General features: G+C 45.0%; 1 protein-coding gene across 7 annotated transcripts in view; it reads left to right on the forward strand.

The window, feature by feature from the left end:
* ZMIZ2 (zinc finger MIZ-type containing 2) overlaps positions 1-14742 on the forward strand; it is a 233846-nt gene extending 219104 nt beyond the window's left edge. For all 7 annotated transcript variants that reach the window (XM_069214275.1, XM_069214277.1, XM_069214280.1 and 4 more), the window contains one exon: positions 12909-14742. In XM_069214275.1, coding sequence (XP_069070376.1) covers positions 12909-13016 — 108 coding nt within the window. In that variant the 3' untranslated portion in view covers positions 13017-14742. The remainder of the gene's footprint in view (positions 1-12908) is intronic.
* Positions 14743-15551: the final 809 nt, after the last annotated feature.

Below are 15551 nucleotides of genomic sequence, written 5' to 3' on the forward strand. Positions count from 1 at the left end.
ATGCAGCTCTGTTTTCAAATCCTTACGAAGTCTTAGCCCAGCTTTCATTTCAGCTCGTATTCATAAATAAACACCGGGCCCGTAATTTAAGATCTTCTCATTTGAATTTTCTCTCCATTCCCTCCTTTAAAAATTAGATGCTAGGTGGACATGATTTTTGTTCCTTGCTCCCCGCACCTGGAACACCCTTCGCCCGACATTAGGTTCCCTCCTTGTTTTCTTAAATTTAAGAAACTTCTGAAGACCTGGCTTTTCAGATTGGCCTATGATTAATCTCCACAGAGAGCTACTAAAATTTTGTTTCTGTAGATCCAGCGCCATGAGATCGTGGGTGGACGTGCACTTTATAAGAACAAAGAAAATACCCAAACCCAACACTAGATGGCAGGAGTGCACAAAGCATGGGAATCTACAGTGTAACTAACATTAAAACAATGGTTGCAAGTAAATCACATTTTCGTTTTGCAGCTTAAATCTTTTAGATTCACACATGATCCTTCAGCCTCCCATGTGAAGAAGTAAAGGCAGTGCTATGATGAGTATGGGGGGGAGAACCTAAAATGGAGAAATGCTTTGGGGCATTGTGGGCTTACTTAAGACTTGGTGAAAGCTCACAGTAATTAAAAAGATATTGAAGGCATCTGTGGCAGAAGTTGCACATGATGTGCATATTCATACCATCTAGTGTTGGTCCTCGATGTGTGCAAGTTGTTTTTCTTCAAAGAAGTCTTTCAAGTCATGAGATTTGAAGCTCAACAGAGATGCTTTTGTGGTAGTGTGGTCGAGCAGTTAGGCTTATCAGAGGGTAGTGCAAAGCATTTGTTGTACATACACAGGCAATAAAGGAAGCACACTCTCCATGACTAACTCCAGACCAATGTTTTTTATATAGCCAAAATATATTTTGTTACTTTATTTATAGAACCACAAGATTCTGATTGCAGGTAAGTACATTTGCAAGTAATTAGCAAGCATATGTATCAACAACACTTTGTTTCAATTTGGCAACCTAAACGGCAAATTAAACGTTTTTCAAATAAATAGCAATGATCTGTTTTAAAAGTTGACACTTAGTGCAATTTTCAAACACAGTTCTAGGAGGGAAGAAAAGTTAAAACAGTTTTGAGGTAAGTACAAGATTTACAGTTCCAGTTTCTGGGGATTAGGGTCTCCACAGGTTTGGGTTCAAGTTAACCCCAAACACCCACCACAACAACATGGGGCTGGCCGGGTGCAGAGGTCAAAGTTGAGGTAAGATTTAGAATAGGCTCCTATGGAGACTGGGGGCACTCGGAATTGGATCTGCCAGCAGGTAAGTACCCGCATCTTCAAAGGGCAAACCTAGGGTGGTTTAGTAGGTCACCGGGAGGGCCAAGCACACACCCTGAGTGGCGGGGGGGGGGGTCAGGTGCAGGGTGCAAACTCCAAGCTTTTCAATAGGGTGACCCCGGAGGTCACAAGTAGGCTACAGGCTGGGGTCCAGGAGGTCTGTTCAGGGAAACAACAGGCTGGACAGAGAAGAGCCGCCTGGTGCATGTTGCTGCACTGAATGTCTGGTTCCCCATGGTCAGGGGCCTGCGGGTGCAGGGTACCTTTTGGCATGTGGTATCTTCGTCTGGATCCTTCCCAGGCAGGGGGTGGGGGGGGGAGATGTCGTTGTGTTGGTCAGGAGGGGTCAACCAAGGGTGGACACTAGGTCCTAATTACCTGGGGACTGACTCTAGACTGTTGAGCCAACTTGACACAGACCATGGGTGTTGTGTGCAGAGTGAGCAGGGCTCGCGGATCCGAGGAGGTTCTGGAGTCCTTTGTTGGAGTTTCTTTGTAGACAGTTCTGCTGTCCTTGGGAGAGCTTGGTCCTCTGGTGGGCAGGCAGTCCTGTTGCGACTTTTAAGAGGTTGCTTCTCCTGCAGGATGCAACACCTTTTTGTAGTAGGGGCTTCAGAAGCTGGAGACAGACCGGTAGGGCTGGACCAAATCAGTTGCTGTCCTCCGTCTTCTCTGCTGGAGGTCAGCCTAGCAGTCGTCCTTTCTTTTTGTCGTTGCCAGGAATCTGACGAGATAGATTCAGGGGAGCCCTTTAATCTTGGATTTTCAGGGTGTTATAGGGAGGTCAGAGGGCAGTAGCCAATGGCTACAGTCCCTGAGGGTGACTACTCCATTCCTGTGCCCACTTCCTTTGGGGAGGGGAGGCCCATTCCTAACCCTATTGGTCACTGTCCTATAAACCAAGATGGGGAATTCTGCGGTGGGGGGGTTGCACTTCAACTCTGGACTCCTTAGGGGTGGTCCCAGCTGAAGTGGTCACTCCGCCTTGTTTTTCCTAATTTTTCCACCGGACTTGCCACCAAAAGTGGGGCTTTGTCTGGTGGGCCAGCATCTTCACTAGCTGGAGTGCCCTGGGGCACTGTAACAGGAGGCCTGAGCCTTAGAGGCTCACCGCCAGGTGTTAGTTCTTGCAGGGGGGAGGTGTGAAGCACCTCCACCCAGTGCAGGCTTTGTTTCTGACCTAGAAGAACACATGGGCTCTCGCCCCATGAGGTCCGAAACTTGTCGAAGTGGCAGGCTGGCACAGACCGGTCAGTCCTGAACTAGAAGTTTGGTTAAAATACAGGGGGCATCTCTAAGATGCCCTCTGAGTGCGTTTTGCAATAAATCCAACACTGGCATCGTTGTGGGTTTATTGTGCTTAGAACTTTGATACCAAACTGCCTAGATTTTCAGTGAAGCAATCATGGAGCTGTGGAGTTTGACAAACTCCCAGCCCATGTACTCAGTATGGCCACACTGCACTTACAATGTCTAAGAATGGACTTAAACACTGTAGGGGCATATTGCTCATGCAATTATACCCTCACATGTGGTATAGTGCACCCTGCCTTAGGACTGTAAGGCCTGCTAGAGGGATGACATACCTATGCCACAGACAGTGGTTTGTGGGAATGGCACCCTCAGAGGGGTGCCATGTTGACTTTCTTTTTCTCCCCGCCAACACACAGGCTGCAATGGCAGTGTGCATGTACTGGGAGAGAGGTCCCCTAAGGTGGCAAACTACATGCTACAGCACTTGGGAACCTTCCCTAGTCACAGGGCCATTGGTACCATGGGTACCTTTTACAAGGGACTTAGCTGTGTGCCAGGGGGGTGCGAATTGTGGGAACAATGGTACAGTTTTGGAAAGAACACTGGTGCTGGGGCCTGGTTAGCAGGATCCTAGCACACACTGTCAAGTCCACATCAATATCAGGCAAAATGTGAGGGGTAACCATGCCAAAAGGGGCACTTCTCTACAAGTGACATTGGTCAATCTATCCTCAGACGGCCGGATCATTGCCTGCTCACCTGGAACTGCCACTGCCACCAAAAAGGCAGCTTTCTTTCCAAGGGATCCTGGATAGAGCCCCAGCTCCTAAACAAAGGAAAAAAATAGACAAGACCACCAGTCCACTACATGGTCCCTCCATCACCATCACCAACACAGACCACTCAGGACTCACCTGCCCCTCAGTCCTCTCATGGAGATCCTCTTTCCTACACTTCACAGGGGTCTCCACTTTCATACCCTGGGGACATTGAGTGTGGAGACCTGGCTCCAACTTCCACACAAACAGACCCCTGGGATGCTGACACCGACCCTGATCTTTACTCAGCTCGACCATCACCCCCTCCCACCCAGATGATTCCCCCACATAACTGGAATTCCTCGCAAGAGCAGTGGCCTACCATAAAGTTCCCCTCCATTCAGACCCAGTAGAATAGGATTTCGTATTTGGGACCCTTTCAACACCATGCACTACCATCCTATGCTAAAGGGTATGTTGCGTCACACAACTGATATTTTCCTGAATCCTGTCCGTGCTCAGGTAATTACTCCCAAGTTAATAAAAAGTATAAGGCATGCCCCTCAGATCCTTCTTATATTAGAGGTCAGCTTCCTCCAGACTCCCATGTAGTTCACACTGCGCGGAAGAGTGCCAACTCTCAAACAACCAGAAATGCCCCCTGCTGTATAAAGAAAGTTGAAGACTAGACGCTGTTGAGAAAAGAGTAGCGCCACAGTCTGCTAACCACTGGCATATTGCCAACTCTAGCGATGGGCTATCCACCTACTAGTGGAGTACGTCCCTGGGATAGACAAAAACTTTTTAGACCTCCTCAGCAGGATGCAACAAGAAGTCCACAAGTGGAAATTCCACCCTCAAATCCCCCACACGTACTACCAGCTATGGAGTTTTCCTGAGATTGACCTGATCGCAACAGTAACTGAAGAAAAATGTCCAAACTTAAAATCCAAGTTCCCACAGTCCAAGGGCAATGCAGTATGGATGAACTGGCCAGGAATATTTGCCTATGCTTATCCTCCTCCCACTGCTTCCGTGTGTGGTTCGGAGGCGACAACAGAAATCCCTCACTCATTCTGGTGGCCCCCACTTGGGCCAACCAACCGTGGTTCACAACACTTCTGGACCTCTCGGTGGTTCCAAACGAGAGGCTTCTGATCAGACTGGACCTTCTAATGCAGAGCCATAGAGAAATACAACACCCAGATCCCAAGTCCTTCAATCTTGCATTCTGGCTCCTGAAGCCTTAGAATTTAGCTATCTCAAAATACGTCCCTAATGCATGGCCATCCTTAAAGACGCTACCCGAGCATGTTGTGCACCCAGTTTGGAACGATTTGCCCATTATTGTCAATCAACATATTAATCGGTTCACAGCTAGGGTACAAGACATTGTCTGCTACGTGTTGCATCTACAAACTTGCGGACTGGCATTCACTTCTATTCAGCTCCATCTGGCCACTCTAGCCACTTAACTACAGAGTAGGGAGCATATGTCCCTTTTCAGATCAAACCATTTATGAAAGGCCTCCTTGGACACTACTGGCTCCTTCATGGAACCTCCGTATCTTCCTCACCAGGCTCTTGGGTCTCCCCTTTGAGCCTCTCACTGTTGCCCCCTTCTGTTCCTCTCCTGGAAGGTACCTTTTCTTGTCACCATTAGTTTCCTTTGGCGTGTCGTTGAGATTAAGGCACTAACCCTAGTACATAAGTCTCCTGTGCACGCTCCCTAAATTTCTTCCTTAGGTGGTTTCTCAATTCCACCTAAACCAAACTATAGAACTCCTTTTTTTCCCTCAACCAGACTCTAGCAGAAAGGGCTCTTCACACTGGATATTAAATGAGCCCTCATGTATTATTATATAGATAAGTCAAATGTTTTCAGAAAGACTCAACAAATATTTGTCACTTTCTCAAAATCCCATACAGGAAAGGTCCTCTCCAAATCAGACCTAGCCAGATGGATAGTCAAGTGCATCCAAAACTGCTGTGCTAAAGCAAAGAGAACTTTAGTGATCCCTCCTAAAGCCTATTCAACTCGCAAAAAGGGAGTCCCCATGGCGTTCCTATTAAATATTGCAATAGCTAACATATGCAAAACGGCTACCTGGTCCACACCCCACACCTTTACAAAACACTATTGTGTGGATATGCTAGCTCGCTAATAGGCCAAGGTTGACAGGGCACTAATCTGTACACTTTTTAAATATACTGCAACACCCACAGGTTAGCCACCACTTTTGGTAGGACCCCTTTACAGTCTATGCACAGCATGTGTATCTACAGCCACACATGCCTTGAATGGCAAATGTTACTTACCCAGTTGACCTCTGTATGTGGCATGAAGTGCTGTAGATCTACATGGGCCTCCCAGTCACCTGTGGGCATTGCAGTCACCTTTCTATCTCACTTTTAGTTTTGCATGGACACCTCTCTATATATCGGTTTGTGTCTCATTTCCTCCTCACAGGCTTTACGGGGGAAAACAATTTAACAACAAAGTTGATGCCTATACCCATTAACAGCAAGAGCAGGAGTCACCGAACCCTGTGACTCCAAACACTTCTTTGGAGGTCGGGAGAGGGTGGGGTGCGACAACTTGCACCCATCCAGGTCTAACACTAGAAGGCACGAGCATGTACAGAATATGAATCTACAGCACTCCATGCCACGAACAGATCTACTGGGCAAGTAACATTTTCCTTCATGTACACTTTCAGAACCAAACACTAGATGGCAGCATAATGAACAGTGTGTAAATCTAGAAGCCTTTCAAGCTTCAAAACTATAATTACAGGTAACTTGTTCCTTATCAGGAAAGGAACAGCGATTCAACCAAGCCCCATAGCAAGATTCAGGTTTGGCTAGGTTCCCATGTATGTTGTAAGGCCCTTATTGAATGAAGACACACACACACACACCATTTCAAAATATATTTCAGTAGTTGTGAAAGCACTTTTTTTAAATATTTCTGTGTGATGAAAAAAATATTTTAATAGGATGAAAACAAATCAGAATACTTTACATGTTTATGTGCAAAGGATATATTTTCTGAAACACATTTTTCATAGATTAATACACTATATAGTTTTAGCAGTAATGCGCCAGGTAGTGGAGACATTTTTAGACATTTCTTCTAAAATGACTGTGTGTAGATGCCCATACGTTACCACATCATGGTTTAGTAATCTATATTTATGAACAGTGAGTGTTTAAACAAACTGAGAAACACTCCTGCCCTGATGACAATGTTAGTTAACTAAAAGAAGTCCTAGGTTATGTGAGCTAGATGTCATGGGTATGTGGGCTAGATTCTTGTGATACATGCAGCAAACCTTAGTCTGCTTAATCAAACAAAAGAGGCTTTTTTTGTTCTGCAGAAATGCTGAGCTCACATATTTGAAGGTGCAATCATATGTGAGAATTAAGAAAAAGGCGACTCAATAAACTGTTTGCCTAGGATCACACAATTTGAGACCCATTTACGGGTCAAGTACATTACAGTTAGGTCGAGTAGATTATTCAAGTTACTCAACCTGCAGGTCTAGTAACATTTTTGTGATTTTTCGAGCTCTGGTTATACCTGAATTTATGCTCCTTCAATATAATACACAGCATATGAATCTAAACCATTTCAAGCTTCAATGTTGACAACTGTGACAAGGGAAGCCCTCATTGCTTGACATACAGTACAATACACTGTAGGAAGATGATAGCGGTGTGATACAATGTGTGAAGCTGGAAAATAGCTAGCATGCATGAAGTGAAAGCAGATTGGGAAGTTGGCATACTGGATGTGCATGATAATCTGTTTGTTACGTAAGCGTTGATTTTGGAAAGGAGAGTTAGACCTGCAAGCATTACCGTTTTTGGGAGAATGCAGTTTCAGTTGTGTGAGCCAGAGGGTGCTTGGCCAGGGTCCAAACATACTGACGGTGCAGTTATTTCTGCACACAGCAGACAGAACGGCAGAAGGTGCAGTTAATGGTTATAATTCGGGCTCCCAATCTATTCTTTTCCCCCAAACTCCCCACCCCTGTCTCAGTTTGGCTACATGAGCCACAGGCTCTACGTTAAATTCCCATTCATGCAAGGAATGAAAACAAAGAACTCTGTCTTTGGTGGGTGACCTCAGACTGCTCCATGTGACCAGCAAGAGAATGGGTGTCAAATGATGTGCACAAGCATTTGTGAGATGGCCAACGCCTGCACATGAGAAAGCCTCTCACAGGATGGTTACATATAGATTGGTTAGTTGCTAATAAATGAAGCCATTCTCGAGTAGTATATGTCCATACCTGAACTTGGTAAAAAAAAGCTTGAAGGATGTATTTTTATTAGTGAGATGTGACAGCTCTCCACTGCCAGCTGGATAATTTTCAAGGTGCAGATAAGAGCTGGGGAGTCAATGGGTTGCTTAGCAGTAGGGTGTAAAAAGGATATTTGATATCAGGAAGTTTATGGATTACAAGTCAGTGCAGAGTATTTTGCTGTTGAACCAATTCTTTGTCAATTGTCCAGTAGATCTGAGGCATGAGTTTCCGGATGCTTATGTTGCGGACCCCATGCCACTTACTATACTTGCTGATGAGCGTCAAATAATTTGGTGCAGAAGAGGCAGGGTATTGTCTAAGATGGGTGACAACAAACCCATGATGCTTGAGTCATGGAGGTTTCATAGCTGCTGGAATTGCCCTGTCAAGCTTGCAGTAGGGAAGATTTCGACCATCGAGCTGGAAGCAGCAGTTTTAACCAATCTTAAATCTGATAGCCCAACTGGCACACTAGAGTCTTTGGATTCCCTCAGTCCTGTGGGTAGCCTTTCCAACTGAAAATATTGCCTGGCCTGGATAAAGATATAGGTCTCTGAAGTGAGGTAGCTCAGGAATTGTAGCGGTTATGTGTACTGTCTCAACTGGGATCCATTCCAGTTTCAGAAATTGGGAGACCATTTGGGCCCTAATTTACCTCACTGCAAAACATTGTCCTAATGGCCAGTTGCTGCTATACCACTAGTAAACCTGTGTACACAACTTAAGACTTGATGTGAAGTTGGCTTTAGCTGTCTGTTTTGGGTTATGTATTGTTTTGGGCTCGTATGAATTTTTGGGACTTAATTGGTGGGAACTCACCTGCAAGGCTTTAAACACGTTGAGGTGCCTACGCTTACCGTTCCAGTGTCTGGCACATCTGCTCCACTTACTGCCCAAGGTGAACAAATTATAGTAAGACCTCATGAACCCCAGTGTTTTCCAGGTGTACCTAAACACAAGGCCTTAGGGCTCACGTTTGAAAGCAATTGTATCGTGTAAGCACTGTGTATGTTTTTGAGGTTGAAACTTGGCCACTAAAGCTGGAAGCACCTTTCTAGAGGTCATCGGTTTTAGCTACCATATTTACCTACCTTTGAAAATACTATTTTGATGTTGTGTCACCGGCTTAGTAGTGAGTTGGTCATGTATTACTTATTGTTTCATACTGTTTGAATTTCTAACTCCAATAACTTCCTAGAGTAACCCTTGACCGCTTTACTTCGCTACCTTGGAGCGTTAAGTACCCAAAGGGAGTAAATTGTTATTCAGTCGATAGGCATCACTACAGATGATTCTGGTATACAATTGGCAAACAATTTTGTCCACCATAGACACTCCAGTGTGAGCACACACTGCCCCTGACCCAAATAAATGTCCCAGCATTAATGTTATTGCATTAGGTGCACATCCAAAATGACATACCACAACAGTCCTGCATTAAAGAATTTAATAGACCATTGTCCTGGGGGGGGGCCCTCCAAGTAATGTGACATAAACTAGGGTGGGTGTGGCTATACTCCTACACCCAAGAAGGATGGCAGTTTGTGGCCGATTCTTAATCTCTGGCCTCGAAAGTGGTTATTAGTACATTTGAACAACTCTTTTCATGACCTCAATCCCCTATTGGATCAAGGACATTTTCTTACAGCTGTTGTCTCGGTGAAGCATATGTTTGTTGCATGTGTGGCTGTAGATACACATGCTCTGCATACTCCTGCCCCAGCCACCTAGTCTTGGGCTCAGACATTTGCAACTTTGAAGAAGTATTTTGAGTCACGAGATATAGGGACTCCCTGTGGTTGGTAATATGCATGGGCATGGTTAGACTTTCTTTGTTCCCGCTGTCTGGTTTGAATGTTAACTGATTGAGCTTCGGGTCGACGCCTCTTAGACCTCGTAGGATTTATTTGGCCTGTCATCTCCCGTTGCCATGGAAAGTCATTTAGATGTACGCATTTCTCATCATTGGTCATCAGGTTCGCCGCACTTCGACGACATAGACTCTGTCAACATCATCCATTAGGTCCGTGCCCATCTTGGGTCTTCAAGCCTTCCTCTTTGGTACTTGTAAGACACAAATGTAGAGACAGTGATGGAAAGTACCCTTGGACCGACCACCACCAGGCCTGTAACCTGTGCCTCTCTCTTCAAACATGACGAAAGCCTTGTCCGGTCTGCCTTGCCTTCTGCCTCAAAACATTGCGATACCAGCGTGACTGGATGCTAGCTCACCGGATAATGCAGCAAGAGGATCTAGACAACATAACATCCCTGGCATCTTTGGGAAAAGAAACATTAAGGAAAAGTTGAAGGCTGGTCCATCCAGTGCTCAGCCCCTCTAATTCAGTCCCAAGGCCAGCTCACAGTTCTAGTCTGAAATGGAGGAACAATAGGAAGCAGGATCCATAAGTTTCTTTACTTAGTTGGTTGGTTGATCAAGAATGCAAACAGGTAACGGTGGCTCATATATGCTCAACCCACAATAAACCTTCTACACAATTTGGGTGTCACAATAATTACAGTTAAATCTTACCTTCAACCACTCCAGGACCAGCCTTTCCTTGGTTAATTTAGTACAGTCACTGGGCAAGCCCTCCTAAGTCAAGCAAAGGTCTAGGCTTTCGAACTTTCACTGCCTCTTTTTCAGCCGCATCGCCACATCACAGTCAGAACAGTAATGCCCCCTCCTAGCATGATGACCTCTTGCATAGCTACAGTTCCCCACCCAGTATTACACATGCATCAGGAGTGAAAGGCAGCATAGTGGTCAGTGGGAGGATCTAGTGTATGGGCCAGCACTCATTGCTCTCTGCAATGGTTTAACAGCAACAACCCGTTGAAGGGCTGGCCCTTTTGAGACCCGCTTCCACAGGTGACCATCCCGATGAACGCATTCCTCACCGGGTTAGGGAGCACATCTCCAGATAATGTCTTGTGCATGGTTCGTGGACACTGCAACAAGGTATTCATTTCAAATCAACTTCCTACAACTACTGGCAATTCAGCTAACACTCAAAGCCTTCTTCCACCAGATTCAACGCAGAGTAGTCCTTATAAAGACTGAAAACTTGACAGAAGTGTATTACCTCCAAAACTAGGGGGTACACACTCTTTGCAGCTGTGAACACTAAAGCAGAGCATTTGAGGTTGGGCACTTAATCGCACGGTACACATTCCAGCGGAGTACCTCCCAGGAGTGGACAACGACTTTGCACTCCTGCTCAGCAGGATGTGACAAGTCCACGACTGGGAACTCCACTCACAAATCCTACTCCTGTACTTCTGTCATTGGGGATTTTCCAACATCAACCTTTTCGCCACCGCTCAAAACACAAAATGCTGGAGCTTCGCCTTGAGGTTCCTTCACAGTAAGTCCATGGGCAATGCTTTATGGATAAACTGGGCTTCCCCACCTCTCTCACTCTTTCATACATGGTTCAGAAGCTCTGGCAAACTTCCCTCACTGTCATCCTTGTGGCTCCCTCATGGTCAAGACAAGCCTGATTCACAATCCTTTCAAAAGTCGCCAGTGGTTCCCCCACGAGAAGCATCCTAGCAGTCCGGACATTCTTGTACAGAAGCACAGGTCAATCAGGCATCCGAACCCCAGGCAACTCAGTTTAGCGTTGTGGCTCTTGAGTTCCTAGAGTTAAGTTGCATTAAGCTATCGCAAGAATATATGTCTAGCCTTGAAGAGGCACATAGACCCATCACACATCTGTTTTGTGCCAAATAGAAAAGGTTTGTCTGCTCCTGCCTCCAAAGCACATAGGCCCACCCAAACCTGTGGTCCAGGAGGTAGCTTGCTACCGTCTTCATTTAAAAAAAATACATATATATATATATATATCTGACTTAGCTTACACTTCCATACACCTTCATCAGCCATAATTGCAGTTTGCTTGCAAAACAGGGAGCACTCTTAGTTATTTACAGTGCCTGTCATTAGGGCATTAATGGAAGGACTTTGGGTACCTGGTAAGTACAATATTAAGATTCCAGGAGGTTGGCCTGGATTCTATGAACTCTTTTTCAGTCCCCTGCGAAAGCCTCGGCGAGCCACCATTTGGGGGGGAACTGTTTTACAGTTTACGCAGAGCACGTGTTTCTACAGCCACACATGCCATGGACAGAATGTTACTTTATCTGTAAGCATCTGTTTGTGGCGTGTAGTGCTGTAGATACACATGCACCAGCTCACCTCTCGCGAATCCTTTGGTTCTTGCAGATCACTTTACTCTTTCTTCCTTTTGAGTGGTCATCAAACCATCTTTTCATGTACTCCATCTTCATCCTCACCCACCATGCGGAAAATAATCTAACAATGAAGCCAATGATCATGCGCATTACCAACCATAGGAGTAGGCACTGTCCCTATGACTCGAAAGATTTCTTTGAAGAAAAACAATTATCAAATAACAAAGGCCAACACTAGATGGTAGGATTATGCACAGCATATAAATCTGCAGCACTACACACAGCAAACATATGCTTGCATGGTAACTAACTCATTCCTTCTTCATCCCAGTGCAATATCCGAACGAGTGTATGTCTGTGTCGTTAGTTACAAACATTACCTTCCAGCCACCCAGAAAGTGGATTCTGAATGGAAATTCTATTTAGTATTATCAGAGCAGTGCAAGCATTGCCATACTTTGTCTGTTTCACATTCACCAGGCAAAAGTCATATCCATACTCCAGTGAACAAAAAATCCTTTGGCAGTGCAGAACACCATCCATCTTTACCAGAGCCTGCGGCTGCTGACACAATTGTGGTGGAACTGATGGGATTGCTGTGTCTAGTGTTCGTTTGCTGTATAAACATGGCTTTTATTTGAATTTCTGCTGGTCTACATGGTGTAATCTTGTCAACCTCCTTTATCTCCCTCTTATCCAGGGACAAAATAGGTCTTAAATGCACCAGTTTGGTAACAGGGTACCCACAGAATTGAGCACTGATTTTAAATAAAAATCATTTACGAATAAGATTGTATAGGATGTCAGATAGTGGTGTTGAGCGATTACCTGCACTGTTGCCAATTGTTAGAAGTACTATGGCTTTTTTATGTGACTAGTACTTACTTTCTTGTGCATCTCACTCCAATATGTGCACTTTTGAGGTACTTTACCTCCCCCACCCCCTCCCCCCCGTATATTGATGCATTGTTGAAGTTTGCATTGTACACTATGCTGCCCTGTTCATATGCATCTTTCACCATTCGTTAATACTTTTGTTTTTTTTGTTTGCCTTCAGCTTCTTCCGGAACTGACAAACCCAGAGGAGCTTCTCTCCTACCTCGGCCCGCCTGATCTGCCGAACACTGGCAACGACGATCTGCTTTCACTTTTTGAAAACAACTGATTACATTTCTGTGGCAGAACGGCACAGTCAATTGCGGGCCACGTGGAAGTCTCACGCTGTTGTATTGACTCTGAAACACACAGAGCCGGCTCCTCTCCGCGTCCCCATCTATTGCATAACTGAGGTTGGAGTCCTGACCTCACTCATTGACCAGCAGCTGCCATCATCCCTCCCCATCTTTCCCCTCTTGACATGGAGATGAGCCATAGCTTGTGACTGTCCAGGGCTTTGACCCTTTAGCAATTCCCAGCAGGCTTTCTTTCTGTTTATTCATGAAGCCCCATTGAAAGGAAGGCTTGGAACACAGGGGTCGGAAGGTGGTTCCCTACATGTTGCTGCATCTCCTCTGCACACTATCCCGCTGGACATAGATACCATTCTGTACCATCTACAAGGGACGTGGATTGCTTCAGTCAGGAGATATTTGACTCTTAGTGGCTTTAAAGTAGGGGGTGGCCACTGACATTCTTCCTGAAAGAGCCACCCATTCCAATAAATATCTTTTCCTGTGCAATGAATGCAGTAGATGGTATCAAATGACTTGCCATCTGCTCCCTTCCTAACACATATGGAAGTCTATGCATTAGGATGATTTACTGATATGTGACAGTTTGTAGTTCTCAATGTGTCTACCGATGCAGAGATGGGAGTGTCAGTTTCCTCGTCTTCTGTGTCTGTACTCGTCCTATTGGTGGGTGTTTAGTATGTAGGGGAAGAAGAGGTGGGCGATTCCAGGCACCTCAAGGACATAAAACACCTTCTGACAGAGCACCTTGGAGCCTTTGCTTTAGATGGGGTTAATTGAGGAGTATTGAACAATATAGCCATCGAAGTAACTCCTACGTATGTGACTGACCCCCATCTACAAGCCAGGACAGGAGGGTGAGGGCACCAAAAAAACAGGGGTTAAGAGGACAGGGCATTTGCATGGTGACGATGGAGGCATCTCTGCAGACAGACCAAGCCAAGTTGATCATCCCACCCAGACCGTTTACAGCAGAAGAATCGACTGAACACTTATGTGTTCTGCTGGTCTGTTGGATTCTTTTTCAGCCGGAAAACTGTCCCTTGTTTGTAGTGGCATGTGATCGGAGGACACTCCAGAGCTCCTTCCTCCTTCAAATTAGGGAACCCTCCATTTTGTAAACGAAATGGGCACAGAGCTTGGAGGGGTAGGGTCTTTTTGAACACCATGTTCCCAGTCCTATCTGACAATGGATCAACAAGCACAACGCAAAATTGTACATAGTGTAAAAAAAAAAAAAAAGGAAGGAAAAAATATTTAAAGGAACACAAAAAGCCAGAAGGAATTGCTCTGCTGTACACCTTGTTCCAAGGATATCGCTGCCATTGCGCGGGTAAAATATCTCTGCTGTATCAGCTAGCATATTCCGAGCTGGAGTTTGCTCCATGGCTTGTAACATGTCATTCCATTGGGGGAAGCGAATGTTGGATTAGGGAGGGGACCGTGGGGGTAGTTGTGCTGGCAGAACCTGAAACGTGGGCCATTTCAATGTGGTTTGTCTCCTTTAATTTAATTTTATTTTTTATTGGTGCTGTTTGTGTTTATAAAAAGTTCCACCACAAAGCTGGCATCCCTGAAATGGAAAGCTAATGCAAGGAATTTCAGAAACCCAGGGGGATCTTAAATAGCAAAGTGCAACAAAATGTTTCTACTTTGCCAACTGTGTGCTGCTTTCCGGAAATAAAGATGGTTTCAGGGTGATGTCTTGCTTGTGTAACGTGCCATTTTTCACCTTCTTTTCCCTGCTGTTCCTTCATTCCCGCACATTCTGTGATTTATTTTTTATACTTTTGAAGATATTGTGGTGTACTATCTGTGCTACAGAAAAGTAACGTGTTCTTCTTTAGCACATAGCATAGGATACACATGCTTGAATTATTTCCCATTATCGGGCTGGGAACATTTGATAAACAATGGGCTCAATTCAGGTGTGGCTGTAGATATGCTTGCTTTGCATACTCCTGCCATCTAAATATAGCCCTGAAAGTTTGCAACATGTTTTTCTTGAAAGTTGGCAAGTATTCCACTGGAAACTTCTGGGATTGCCATTGGAATTTCGACTCCAGCTACCGGAAAAAAATTGCTGACTTCTCCAGTGCCAGTTGCAACGACTGTAGGTCGATAACGGTGCACCTGGCCGGAGAACCATATCGTTGACCGGCACCGAAAAATTTCAGGTCGTATTAAAGAGAATAACTGTGGTTGTAAGAAATTTGATTATTATTTGATGAGGGTAACCACCCACCTTAAGTAACAATCGCAACCCTTGTCAGGGTGAACCCTCAAAATCACGAAATTAATCTGAGCTCAACTCCTTGGTAGCAGTGTCATAGGATTGATCGGCTTAACTTAGGGCAATGTGTTACATATTTAAGAAAAACAGTAATAGTCAAAGCGCAAACCAATAAAAATCCGAAACCAAATTAGAAAAATAGTGTGAATTTTAATTTAAAAAATGACACCAAAATGAGAAATTCAAACATCTTCAAGTTTCAAGTAGTAATGGCACC

The sequence above is a fragment of the Pleurodeles waltl genome, chromosome 11, assembly GCF_031143425.1.
Source record: "Pleurodeles waltl isolate 20211129_DDA chromosome 11, aPleWal1.hap1.20221129, whole genome shotgun sequence".
NCBI lineage: Eukaryota > Metazoa > Chordata > Amphibia > Caudata > Salamandridae > Pleurodeles > Pleurodeles waltl.